The following is a 13,244-nucleotide window of genomic DNA, read 5'->3' as shown; positions in this document are numbered from 1 at the left end:
AACTACATCGCTTCGTTGTATCATTGCTAGCTCATAAGTGATGGTTGTCGGTTAGAGAAACTCCCAACTGAGTAAGCATTGCTTATTACTATTATTTTTATTATTATATTTTAAACTTGCATTACATATTCATGTTGAGATGATGTTGAGTTCTGAGCTGAGTTTTCTTGAGAGGAGTTTCTTGATATCTGTCCTTACCTTCCTGCCATTTTACATACTCGTACATTCCACGTACTGACGTCATTCGACCTGCATCGTTTTATGATGCAGATACAGGTGTTAGAGATCCTCAACAGGCGCATCGTTGAAGATCATTTCTTTTCAGCTATTTGGTGAGTCCTTCTTGTATTCGAAGGAACTCCTTATCCTTTTATTATTGTTGAGTGTGATGTTTCTTTTGAGGTAGCCATGGATATGTCATTGGCACCATCTAAGAGTATTAGAGGCTTCATAGACAGAGTCTGATGATGTAATCGGAGTAGTTCTCCTTAGAAACTACTTCTTCTAATAATTATCTATTTTTCCTTTGATTATGACAAGCCCACATTAGTATTCTTAAGTCTTCCGCTGATGAATAAATAAGAAATGAGACCAAGTGGTTCTCTCAGAAGTCAGAAATGGTTTCTGAGTGCCGGCCACGCCTAGGGTACCCTCTCGGGACGTGACAAACTTGGTATAGGAAATGTAATCAGAAATGGGAAACACAGATGCCTGACTGGCTGTCTTCTTAGATACTACAAAATCCTGCATCCATATGGGAGGTTTGGTTGTCCTAGTACTGATTCTTCTTACTTCTGGTTCTGCTGGTATGCCATAAAGAGGACCTGCTCCTACAACCTCTTCTGGACATGTGGTATCATTTATCACATTTTCTGCATTGTCTGACCTTTCTATCACAGCTTCAGGTAGCTCTGCTACTGAAGATTCACCAATATTTACTTCTTCTACTGGCAAAGTCTTATTAGTTTCGTCCTGCATAGCCTGTTCTCTATCAATTGCAATTGGCAAAGCATGCTCATGTATATCTTGTGCAGGGGCAGGACAAAAGATGTCATCAAGATCTATTTTAGCCCCCTTAAAAGAAAATATAGATTCCCTAAAGCTGACATCCCTACTAACCAGAAAAACACCAGCTTCCATGTCAAAAAGTCTATAACCTTTTTGTGTTTCTTCATAGCCAAGTAGGACAGTCTTCCTTACTCTAGAATCAAACTTGTTCCCTCTAGGCAACATTGTAGGAAAACAAAGACAACCAAAGACCCTGAGATGATCTAAGATTGCAGGTTTACCATGCAGGACCTCAAATGGTGACTTACCTTGCAGGACATTGGATGGTAACTTGTTGATAAGATAAACAACTATTTGTACACAATCACCCCAAAACCTATGGGGGATCCCACTTTGAAACTTTAAGGCTCTTGCAACCTCCAAAATGTGTCTGTGTTTTCTCTCCACAAGTCCATTTTGCTGGGGGGTATAGGGACAACTACTTTGATGCACAATCCCTAAAGAGGAGAATAATTCATGACAACTAGAATTGATGAACTCTTTCCCATTATCCGATCTCAGAATTTTGACATTGACAGCATACTGATTTTTTACTTTATACAAGAAATCTTTCAACACAACAATCACTTCACATTTAGATTGTATTAAACAAATCCAAGTGTATCTACTGAAGTCATCTACAATAGTCACAAAATAGTGCTTTCTATCATAGGTGGGAACCTTGAAAGGTCCCCATACATCAACATGTAATAGATGGAAACAACCAGTAGTTTTAGATGTACTGAGGGGAAACTTAAGCCTACTTTGTTTAGCCATAGGACACACTATGCAAAGCTGTTGCTGTTCTTTACACATTTTATTTCTAAGTCACCAATACTATTGAATACCTCCATAGAAGGATGGCCAAGTCTGTTATGCCATAAGGCTGACTCTGACTGATCTTTTATTACTGCTTCTGCTGTGATTAATTCTTCCTTCTTCAGCCAGTATAATCCATCATATTCTCTACCAATCCCCAACACCTTGCCACTGTAGAGATCCTAAAATATGCAGAATTCTAGATAAAAGTTGACTGAACAACAAAGCTCCTTAGTTATCTTAGATACTGATAATAAGTTGAACTTGAAATCAGGCACATATAAGACATCTTTAAGTTTGTGATTTTTAAAAATAATTGTTTCTCCTTGTATGTTATATTACACTTATCTCCTGTAGGAACCTGAACTCTATTATTTTGTTGTTTGTCAGCAGCTTTAAGATTATTCAACACTCTCCTAAGTGGTGTTATATGATGAGAAGCTCCTGAGTCTACAATCCACTCACACTGCTGTACTTGTGGTAACAAAGATGATATGCCTGCAAAATTGCAATGATATTCACTTGTGTAACCTTGTGACTGTTGTTCCTGTGTTTTTCCTTTCAAGTTCATGTAGTGCTGATATTGCTCCTCTGAAAGATAATGACCTCCACCTGATGATCTAAAGTTCATTTCACCTCCAGCTTTAGTTACAGCAGCTTCAGTTATAGCAGCATGATGTGCTTGTGGATAGTTCCTTCCTAGATTACTTGGTCCTGTACTATTTCCTCCTTGTGTTGCTAGATGCTTCTTACTTTTAAAATCAGGAGGATAGCCAACCAACCTATAAAAATTCTTCTTCAAATGACCTTTATATCCACAGTGATCACATACAGTACCAGGAACAGTACCTATAGTTCCACCATTCATAGGCCTTTTAGATCTAAAATTACCATCTCTACTCGCAGCTAGCAAACTTAGGGAATCTCGAGTGAGATCAACTACTCCTAGTTTCCTTTGACTTTCTTTCTGTACTACTACAGAGTATGCTTGATTCACACTTAAAATTAGTGTTCTAAGAAGAATATCACTCCTTACATGGCTGTAAGTCTCATTTAATCCCATTAGGAATTGTAGCAATCTTTGATTATTCAAATGCAATAGGTATTCACCTGATTCTGTACCCTCACAGATAGAAGGCTGAGGTGCTAATAGCTCCAGTTCATCCCAGCAATCCTTCAACTTAGAATAATAGACAGTGATTGAATCTGTACCTTGTGTCATCATGACAATTTCTTTCCACAATTGATATATCCTAGTAAGGTTTGATTTGTGAAATCTCTCTTTAAATTCATCCCACACTTTCTTTGCAGTCGAGGCAAGTACTATACTAGAGATTAACTCTGGTGCAACTACTCCACTAATCCATGAGAGGACTAGAGCATTACATTTATCCCATTGTTTTGCCAATTCTTCCTTGTACATGCTTCGAGTGCAGCTTCCGTCAATCAGACCTATCTTATTCTTACCCAACAAAGCTAGTGCCATTGATCTACTCCACAATGTATAATTTTCTGGCCCTGTCAACTTTAAACTAATCAATGTAGCCCCTGGTGTATCTGAAGGCTGTAAAAATAGGGGATGAGTGTAGTCTATTTGTGAAATCTGAGTGGTTTCTTCCTGTGACTCCTCTGAGCTACCCATGGCTTCAACTGTTGAACTTTAACTACAGCGATCGACGCTCTGATACCATGTTAAGTTTTATCAATCTAGAATCAACTATCTAACAAGTAAAGAAAGAAGATGAAGAAGAGAAGAGACAGCAGTGATTTCATTTTTGTGTGTGTAAACAATGCATTACACATGCCCTTATATAGAGCATTGTTAGCTTATCTTTCAAGCTAACTTTGTAATTGAATTCTATTATAACAAACTAAAAAACTCAAAGTCTAATTTGTAACTAACTTCCAACTCATCACTCCAACTAACTTTCCATCTCAGCATTTTACTTCTTCAGCATTATTTAACACTAGCTCCTAACAAAGATGACTGGACTATTCATAGAGAACAAACTAGGTAACTATGGGTTCACTCCTCTCTTAATTGTCTTCCACTTGATATCTCTAACTCTTCAATTGTGTACTAGATGAAGCATCTAATAATGGTGGAGATTCTAATCTATTCCTTCTTTACCTTCCTCGAAAATAAATATTGTCTCAGGGCTCATTGTACTACTAAACAATAGGCCTCAGGTAACTCCCATCAATGAAAAATGATGACTCAAGTTAGAAGTTAGGCAAAAAAACATAGATCAACTTAGGATCAAGCAGCTTCTGATGGGATAACTAAAATGGTAAAAGTCGTCTTGCTAAGTTTTACCCTCATTGTAGAAAAAATATAAGTATCTTAGTCTGAGCTGACAGGAACACCAATTATAATTGTTGCCTAGTTCCCATAGCAGAAAATATATTTCATGTGTTTTCTACAAGTAAAACAGCTCAAGTTATCTTTAAATACTTTGGAAGGCCACTGGGTATAGGTGCTCATCAGAGAACTATTAGACACTTGATTGATATTTGGTGGAATCAAAAGACTATGAATGAAATTCACAAGATGATTGTCAGGATTGTCCCATTATTTTATATGCTGGGAAATTTGGAAACAAATTTGTAAGTACAATTACAGATAAAGGAAAAAGTTCATTGTGTCTATCATGATCAAGAAGGCAGAAAGGAACATTTTGAGTGTCATTTCTCATGCCTTTCCTTCTAAACATTACCTTGGTCTCCTTTTGTGACACTCTCCTAAGATTAAGACCTTTTACCAAAAGCATCATTGTAACATGAAATTTTGAAGTTGCTGGAATATTGAAAATGAACACAGATGGCAACTTTATTTTTGCCAATGAAAGTGTTAGTATAGGTGGAGTGTTGAGATATGACAAAAGTGATTTTATCATTGGCATTTTTCTATCCCATATGATGTGAAAGTAATCTAGAGTCGGAAGCAATGACTGCTAAACACGGAATGAACATTTATTATTAGAAAAAGCACTCTAATTTCATACTAGAGTTGGACTCACTAGCTATTGTGAAGATAATTTATGAAGACAAATATTGTAATTTCAGCCTGAATCTAATCATAAAGGAGTTACAACAATTGATGAAACAAGCTAATGTTAAGGTAGAACATTGTTTTAGAGAGGCGAATGAGGTAGCAGGTCATTTAGCCAAATTTGTAGTCAACAGTCAGAATGAATCCTTATATTACTCCTACCAGTAACTTTTTGTGTGGGATAAAGGTCCATTCCAACTAGACAAGATCTATATGGCTTCTATAAGGACCAAATATGATAAGACAATTTTTTTTGTTAGCTAGTTATATATAGATAGTCTATTTTTGGGAGGGGTGGAATTTCTATATTTTTAACTTCACCTCCCCTCTTTTTTTGAAGGATAAACTTGTGTTTATACTTTCATTGTAACTGGAGTCTAAGGAAAAGCCTTCATGTAAATTTTCTTCCTGATTTATAACACCCCATACGATCTAAAAAAATTTACACAAGAAAACATCTAATAATGTGAGTATAACCATGGGGATCATCGGTTTGTGCACGAAAGAAGAACTTAAACTTATCACAGCTGAAAACTTAACAGTTTTGATAAAAGATGGAGACCGGTGATACACATCCAAAGCCAGTACTGCTAATCCCCCTACCCCTCCCCCCAGTGTCGCAGAACAAAGGAGGGGAAATAGAGGTGTCGTTGGAGTACACAACCAATGAAAAAAACCATGGCACTAGAATGGGGTCAACATCCTTCAAAGAGATGCTTATTATTCCATACTCACACAATGAGAATGGGTGTTAAAATATGAGCTTACATGTAGAACCAATGGATCTGGTTGAAGAGCTAAGCAACCCAAATAGGGGAGAATTTGATCAGGGATGAGGAAAAACAGCAGATATACAAACCATGGACTTATTCTGTGACTATTAAAGTCTTTGTCAAGAAACTCAACCACCTATATCTAAAGCAAAAACTAACTATGTTGTGGAGGGCATCGGAGCAAATGATACTCATAGATTTGGGGCATGATTATTACATTATAAAATTCTTCAAAGAAGAAAATCTGCAAAAAATACTACATCAAGGACCATGGTTCATTAATGATTTTTTCTTGTCAGTTAATTAAAAGATGGCATCCCAACTTTGTGTCCTCGCAAGCTAAAGAAACAAAATCGGCTATATGGATATGTCTCCCTAAACTACCAACAAAATTTTATGACTATTTAGTGCTAGCAAAAATAGGTAAAAAACTTGAGAAGTTGTTCAAGATGGATGTGTTTACTTCGGAAGCACTTCGTGGGTGCTACACAAGGATTTGTGTTGAAGTACCTATTGGAGTTCTGGTTAAAAATTCATAACTATTGGCTATCATAGACAACCATTATGTATATAAGGATACAAACATCATGTTGGAGAAGTCCAACACCTGCATGACAGAAGAAGAGAAGAAGAAATGAAGAAGGCAGTGAAAGAAGAAGAAATGAGGAAGACAGTGAAAGAGAAGTGAGGAAAGAAGAAGGCAAACTAAAGAGTTAAACTCTTCAGTTTCCCACTTTGCAGTACACACGAGGCCTATTCTCATCCATACAATATATTTAAATACTGCAGGTTTAAATATATTTAAACATTGTAGGTTTAATACAATACAAATTAATCTTCCACTCTTGGACTTAAGCACTGCAGATTTAAATATGATTATGCCCATATAATTATGGACAAATAGAATAAATTTTGTACAAATTTATATAGGACAAATGTAACCATTTCCTTTTGTCTCTGTCATAACTATTGTATAATTCTATATAAGTGTATTGTACACACTATGAATGAGACACAACAATATTCCTTCTTTTCAGCTTCTTCTCCTCCAATTTTAACATGGTATCAGAGCTCTTCTAAGCTCGATCCAAATCTGTGTCAAAACATCAAAATCATCTTCAAAATCCCTAGCAAACCAGAATGCCTGAAACAACTGAAATCAAGTCAGGCAGTGGTGAGAAAGGAATCACATATGAAAGCAGTCATTCTTATTACTTAAATAATTCAGATTCACCTGGTATGAATCTGGTCAACACTGTCTTTGATGGAAGAGGATACCCAAGTTGGAGGAGATCTATCCTTTATCTCCATCAGCCAAGAGGAAACTTGACTTTATCAATGGAACCTGCAAGGCTCCAGATCTGAAATCTGCAGACTTTGAGCAATGGAGTTGTGTCAATGATATGATCATATGTTGGATATCAAATGCACTATCAAAGAATATTGCAGATAGTGTGATGAGTTCCAAAACTGCAAAAGAACTTTGGGACAGTCTAGAATAGAGATTTGGCAAATCAAATGGTGCCAAACTCTACCACCTACAAAAGGAATTAACAGGACTATGCAAGGGAATAGTGACATTGCAGGTTACTTCACCAAACTTAAGAGATTGTGGGATAAATTAGATAGGATAAATGTGATTGTCTGTTGCTCATGTGAATGCACTTGTGATGGAAAAGCAAAATTAACAAAATCACTGGAAGATCAAAGGTAGATTCAATTTCTAATGGGACTAAATGATGTATATGCTCAGGCAAGGGGAAATGTACTTATGATGAATCCCTTACCTGGAATAGATGTTGTGTATTCCTTACTTTTGCAGGATGAGAACCAAAGGGAAGTGTATGCAAACACAAATTTCACCTCTGATTCTGGATTATTCATGGCAAGAGGTCAAGCAAAACAGCCAAACAACAAACTAATTGCTGAATTTACAGCATTCATGGCTAATGGACAGGGAAGAAATGCACAGAGATTTAAACACCAAGCAATAAAAGGAACAAACACATATCATAGGTACACCAATCCAAGGCAGAACCAGAGATCTGACAAGCCACAGAACAAGTTTAAGGGTAAGAAAAAATATGATCCAAATCTATCATGCACTTATTGTGGAAAAACAGGACATGTGCATGATGATTGCTACAGACTGCATGGATTCTCTGCAGATTTTGAGTTCACTAACTCCAGGAACTATTAGTCACAGATTAAGGCAAATGCAAGTTTAACTCAGCAAGCAGATGAAGACATTGGGAAGACAGATTTTGAAATCAATGATGGAAATTTTGAGGAACAGTTTAGCAAGCAACAGATTGTAGAAATGATGCAAATATACAAGCAAAGCAAGTTGACACAAATAGGAAAAACAAAAATCAATGCAAATGTAATGAATGGTACCATTCTTAAATACTCAAATTCTGTACCCACTAATCTTGAACAAAATACTTGGATAATTAATTCAGGAGCTTTAGAACACATGTGTTTTGATCCCAATTCCTTCTTATTTCTAAATCCTCTCCCTGTACCTTTGAATATTAATTTACCTAATTCTTTCAAGGTAAGTGTGACCTATGTAGGCAACATCTCCATTTTACCAGGACATGTCATAACTGATGTGCTACTTAGATTTTAAGTACAATTTACTGTCAATTCACAAGTTTTGTGTCCAGTTTCAGTATGATGTCCTATTCACTGCTACTGGATGTTTCTTGCAGGACCTTTCAATGAAGAGTCCTCAAGTTTTTGGTGAAGTTAGAGAGGGACTCTATTTATTGGATTCCAATAGTGACAAGCCTAGAATTGTTTTCAATTCAAATGATGTATCTTCAATTCCAAAAGAAAGAAATCCCATCTCACAATCAATTTCAGTTTTTAATTCAGTACATGTTAATGCTGCTCCTCATGTAAAGCTTTGGCATGTCAGGTTGGGACACCTCCCATTTTCAGTAATGAAGTATTTAATTTTTCTTCCTCATGAATCCAATTCTGATTTTATTTGTGACATTTGTCCTAGAGCTAAACAAACTAGACAATCTTTTCCTACTAGCAACATAAAATCCACACACATTTTTGATCTCATTCATATAGATATTTGGGGTCCCTACAAGTGTAATACTTACAATAGTTTCAGGTTCTTTCTCACCATAGTAGATGATTATAGTAAAGGGACATGGACATTCTTACTGAGTACTAAAAGTAATGCTTTTCCTATACTAAAGAGTTTTCTATCTATGGTGGAAAGACAATTCAATGTAAGGGTTAAGATGATCAGGTCTGACAATGCTTTGGAATTGGGTAAAGGCACACAAAAATCAGCATTTCTTGCTTCTCAGGGGATTTTACATCAATTTTCTTGTGTAGCTACACCTCAACAAAATGGAACTGTTGAGAGAAAACATAGACATCTCTTAGAAATTGCCAGAGGGTTGATGTTTCAATCCAAATTGCCTATGTGCTACTGGGGAGAATCTGTTTTAACTGCTACTCATATCATTAATAGACTGTCATCTAGTGTTCTAAAGGGACAGACACCTTATGAAGTACTGTTTAGACAAAAACCTACCTATGATCATTTGAGGAACTTTGGGTGTTTATGTTATACTTCCACCCTGGCACAAGAAAGAAACAAGTTTGATGAAAAGGCTATTGCTTGTGTTTTACTAGGATATCCTTTACAGCAGAAAGAATATAAACTGTTGTCTCTTGATACAAAGAAAGTATTTATATCCAGGGATGTCAGGTTTCATGAATCACATTTTTCTTTCAACTCATCTGATACCTCACACACACTTATTTTTTTCCAACTCCCCTTCTTCCTTAGATCATCACTTTGATTTCTCCCCCACAGTCACTCAGCCCCACCTGTTAATGATCCTTTTTACCCAAACCACCACCTAATACTTCTGATTATAGTTCACAATCTGAATCTACACTTTCTCAACAAACAACCCCTACAGCTCAACCCCCACACCTTGACCATGCTTATCCAAGTTCTACTGCACTAGATACTTCTACCCCTGACCCTATAACAGATAAACCAAGAAGGTCTAGCAGGATATCTCATGAACCTAGATATCTAAGAGACTACATTTGCAATAGTGTGATGTTCACTGATCTATGGAAAGCTTGTTTTGATCACTCTCATAAGGCTAAAAGATATGTTTTCTCCTTTTTATCCCTCAACAATCAGCAACTACTTCATTCCCTTTCTAATATTACTGAGCCTAGCTGCTATAGCCAGGCTTCTCATCATCCAGCATGGATAGAGACCATGAGCTCAGAGATTCAGGCTTTGGAAACTAATCGAACCTGAGATGTTGTTTTGTTACCTAAAGAGAAAAAAGTTTTACCTTGCAAATGGGTATATAAAATAAAACATCTCTCTAATAGTAGCATTGAAAGACAAAGGCCAGACTAGTAGTGAGGGGGGATATACAAAGAGAAGGTATAGATTATGGAGAGACTTTTTTACCTGTTGTAAAAATGACCACTATCCGGTGCTTACTTACCATTATAGCTAAGAAGAAGTGGTCTGTTTCACAACTAGATGTCAACAATGCATTCTTGCATAGTGACCTCCAAGAAAAGGTCTTTATGAAATTTCCCGCAGGACTGACAACTCCTAGTCCTAATCATGTCTGTCTTCTGAAGAAGTCTTTATATGGTTTAAATCAAGCTTCACAGCAGTGGTATACTCGGCTTGCAAGAGCTTTAGCCTTTAAAGGTTATTCCTCTTCCTTAAACGATTACTCTCTCTTTTTTAAACACAATGGGACACTTATTTCCATTTTAGCAGTATATGTCGATGATATTCTCCTCACAGGGAATGATTTGAATGAACTCGAGAATATCAAATATTTTCTCAATACAGAGTTCAAAGTTAAGAACCTGGGAGAAACTCCACTTTCTTGGAATGGAAATTTTGCGAGAAGACCATGGCTTTATTGTAAATCAACGCAAATTTACCATGGATTTGCTTCATGAATTCAATGTCTCTCATCTGCCTGCAGTCAATTCTCCACTGGATCCCTTCTTCAAGATTCGAGCAGATGATAGTCCTCGCTTGGATAACCCTACTCTTTATTATCATTTGATAGGCAAGTTGAATTATTTGACCAACACTCGCCCAGATCTGTTATTTTCTATTCTTACTCTGAGTCAATACATGCAACGACCCTGTTTATCATATTTCTCGACTGCTTTATGAGTTTTACGATATCTAAGCTCAGATTCGGGTCAAGGCATACTACTGTCTTCCAATCCATCTTTTTCTTTACTGGCTTTTTGCGATACAGACTGGGCATCATGTAAAGATTCTCATAAATCGGTTAGTGGATTTTTCATCACCCTCGGGGGCGCTCCGATCTCGTAAAATCAAAGAAACAAATCTCGATCTCTTTGTCCTCCGCAGAAGCAGAATATTGGTCCATGCGTCGTGTTACTGCTGAACTTACTTGTCTAGTTCGCCTTCTTGAGGATCTTTCTGCTCCCATTTCACTCCCAATTCCGCTCCACTCAAATAGTCAAGTTGTCATCCATATAGCTCGCAATTCGGTCTTCCACGAGTGCACTAAATATGTTGAATTATACTGCCATTTTATGCGCCAACAGTTTCAATCCGGTGTGATTACTTTTTCATTTCTTCTCTCTAAAGACCAACTTGCCGATCTCTTCACTAAGCCCCTTTCTGGGGTTTCTCACCAATCGATTCTATACAAGTTAGGGGTCATGACTCTCCCCTCCAACTTGAGGGGGGATGTTGGAGAAGTCCAACACCTGCATGACAGAAGAAGAGAAGAAGAAATAAAGAAGGCAGTGAAAGAAGAAGAAATGAGGAAGACAGTGAAAGAGAAGTGAGGAAAGAAGAAGGCAAACTAAAGAGTTAAACTCTTCAGTTTCCCACTTTGCAGTACACACGTGGCCTATTCCCATCCATACAATATATTTAAACACTGCAGGTTTAAATATATTTAAACACTGTAGGTTTAATACAATACACATTAATCTTCCGCTCTTGGACTTAAGCACTGCAGATTTAAATATGATTATGCCCATATGATTATGGGCAAATAGAATAAATTTTATAAAAATTTAAATAGGACAAATGTAACCATTTCCTTTTATCTCTGTCACAACTATTGTATAATTCTATATAAGTGTATTGTACATACTATGAATGAGACACAACAATATTCCTTCTTTTCAGCTTCTTCTCCTTCAATTTTAACACATCATATGTTCATTATGTGGAGTGTTGGGTCATACAGTGCTCAACTGTACTACGAACCTTAGAGAAAACATAGAGCCTATATCAGTAATACACACAATAACTAGGCAAAAACCAACATCAACTACAAAGGAAAGCAGCTCGAGTAAAGAGGACGATTGGCAAATTGTCACATTCGCGAGATGGCAAAAACAAAGGGTCTGACCTGATAGGGTGATTCAGAATCTACCACAAATATAAACATTAAATTATTTCACGCAAAGACAGGTAAATTTCTCGAAAAAAGGCTTAAATAAAAGAAATCGTCCTCATAGTGGGAGGAACAAACCGAAAAATCAAAAAAAATTCTTCATTCCAAAATCATAGTCATCTAAAACAAACCTCTAGATCAACAGAGGAAGAAAATGTTGACGTCACCATAGACGATGTCATATTACTGATGTACAATTAACAAAAGAAAAAGAAAAAAAATGAAGAATTATAGAACTATCCTAAGGCGACAACTGAAATGGCCCCTATATGAACCCCTAAACTCACCCCTAATACGACCTAAGGATATCGAAGTGACGACACTCCCTCCACTCTTGGAGGCTTCCAACACCACATCTTTTTAAACAAATCCCAAAATACAAAATCTAACAAAATCATTAGCTCCACATTTGCAAAACAGAACAACTTAAATTCTGAAAAGGCCCCGTAGGCAATATTAAATGCCATATCTTCCAAAAATCTAGGAATCAAGAATAACAGTTATGAGACCTATAGTATCATGTCGGTACCAACTATTCCCAAAAATAGTAACTCAAAAAGTGACTTTATAACTCTCAATAAGGCAACTACAAATAATAATAAATTAACGTCCAATATTTCTAGGACAGAACTACCAACACTAGTAATCCTAAAAGTATTACTATAACACCTACTAAATCCATCTATATAGAGATATCTCCTCTTCCAGAAAATCCTGTGAATTCCCATATCTTCCCAGAGAAGATGTGCGAACTTGGGGAGATCGCTCCCCATCAAATACATGACCAGCAATCCTCTCGAAGAACATGAACTCCCAGACAACCACCCCTCTCCAAACTCATCCAGTGTCCCTAAGGGAGCATACTTTCTACGCCACCCATGCCCCAAAACCAAATCCAACACCACACTCTTGGTTGGAAATGAGCATGCAAGGACAAACACTCTCCTCCAGTGTGGAGTATGGAGGTAGAAGGAAGACCAGTGGCTATATTAGTATAAAACTCAACTTTCTTGGCTCAGGTGGTCTTGGAGGGAATGAGGCCGTCTATGGAAACCTACAACAATAACTTATGGTTGT

The 13,244-nt window shown here is 36.9% G+C and overlaps 1 protein-coding gene across 1 annotated transcript; it reads left to right on the top strand.

Moving 5' to 3' along the window:
• The first annotated feature begins 7,573 nt into the window (after positions 1-7,573).
• LOC129899873 (uncharacterized) lies at positions 7,574-10,003 on the top strand. The gene is made up of 5 exons (XM_055974875.1): positions 7,574-7,819; positions 7,898-8,248; positions 8,406-8,614; positions 8,822-9,430; positions 9,604-10,003. The coding sequence occupies exons 1-5, from the start codon at positions 7,574-7,576 to the stop codon at positions 10,001-10,003; spliced, it is 1,815 nt and encodes a 604-aa protein (XP_055830850.1).
• Positions 10,004-13,244: the final 3,241 nt, after the last annotated feature.

Source organism: Solanum dulcamara, chromosome 8, assembly GCF_947179165.1.
Source record: "Solanum dulcamara chromosome 8, daSolDulc1.2, whole genome shotgun sequence".
NCBI classification, from domain to species: Eukaryota; Viridiplantae; Streptophyta; class Magnoliopsida; order Solanales; family Solanaceae; genus Solanum; species Solanum dulcamara.
This window is presented reverse-complemented; position numbering and strand designations above follow the sequence as displayed.

Coding starts and splice junctions, on each gene's coding strand:
- LOC129899873 (XM_055974875.1), top strand. CDS start 7,574: ATGGCAAGAGGTCAAGCAAAACAGCCAAACAACAAACTAATTGCTGAA. Junction 8,249..8,405: donor ATTTACCTAATTCTTTCAAG/GTAAGTGTGACC, acceptor TGTTTCTTGCAG/GACCTTTCAATGAAGAGTCC. Junction 9,431..9,603: donor TTTATATCCAGGGATGTCAG/GTTTCATGAATC, acceptor TTCTGATTATAG/TTCACAATCTGAATCTACAC.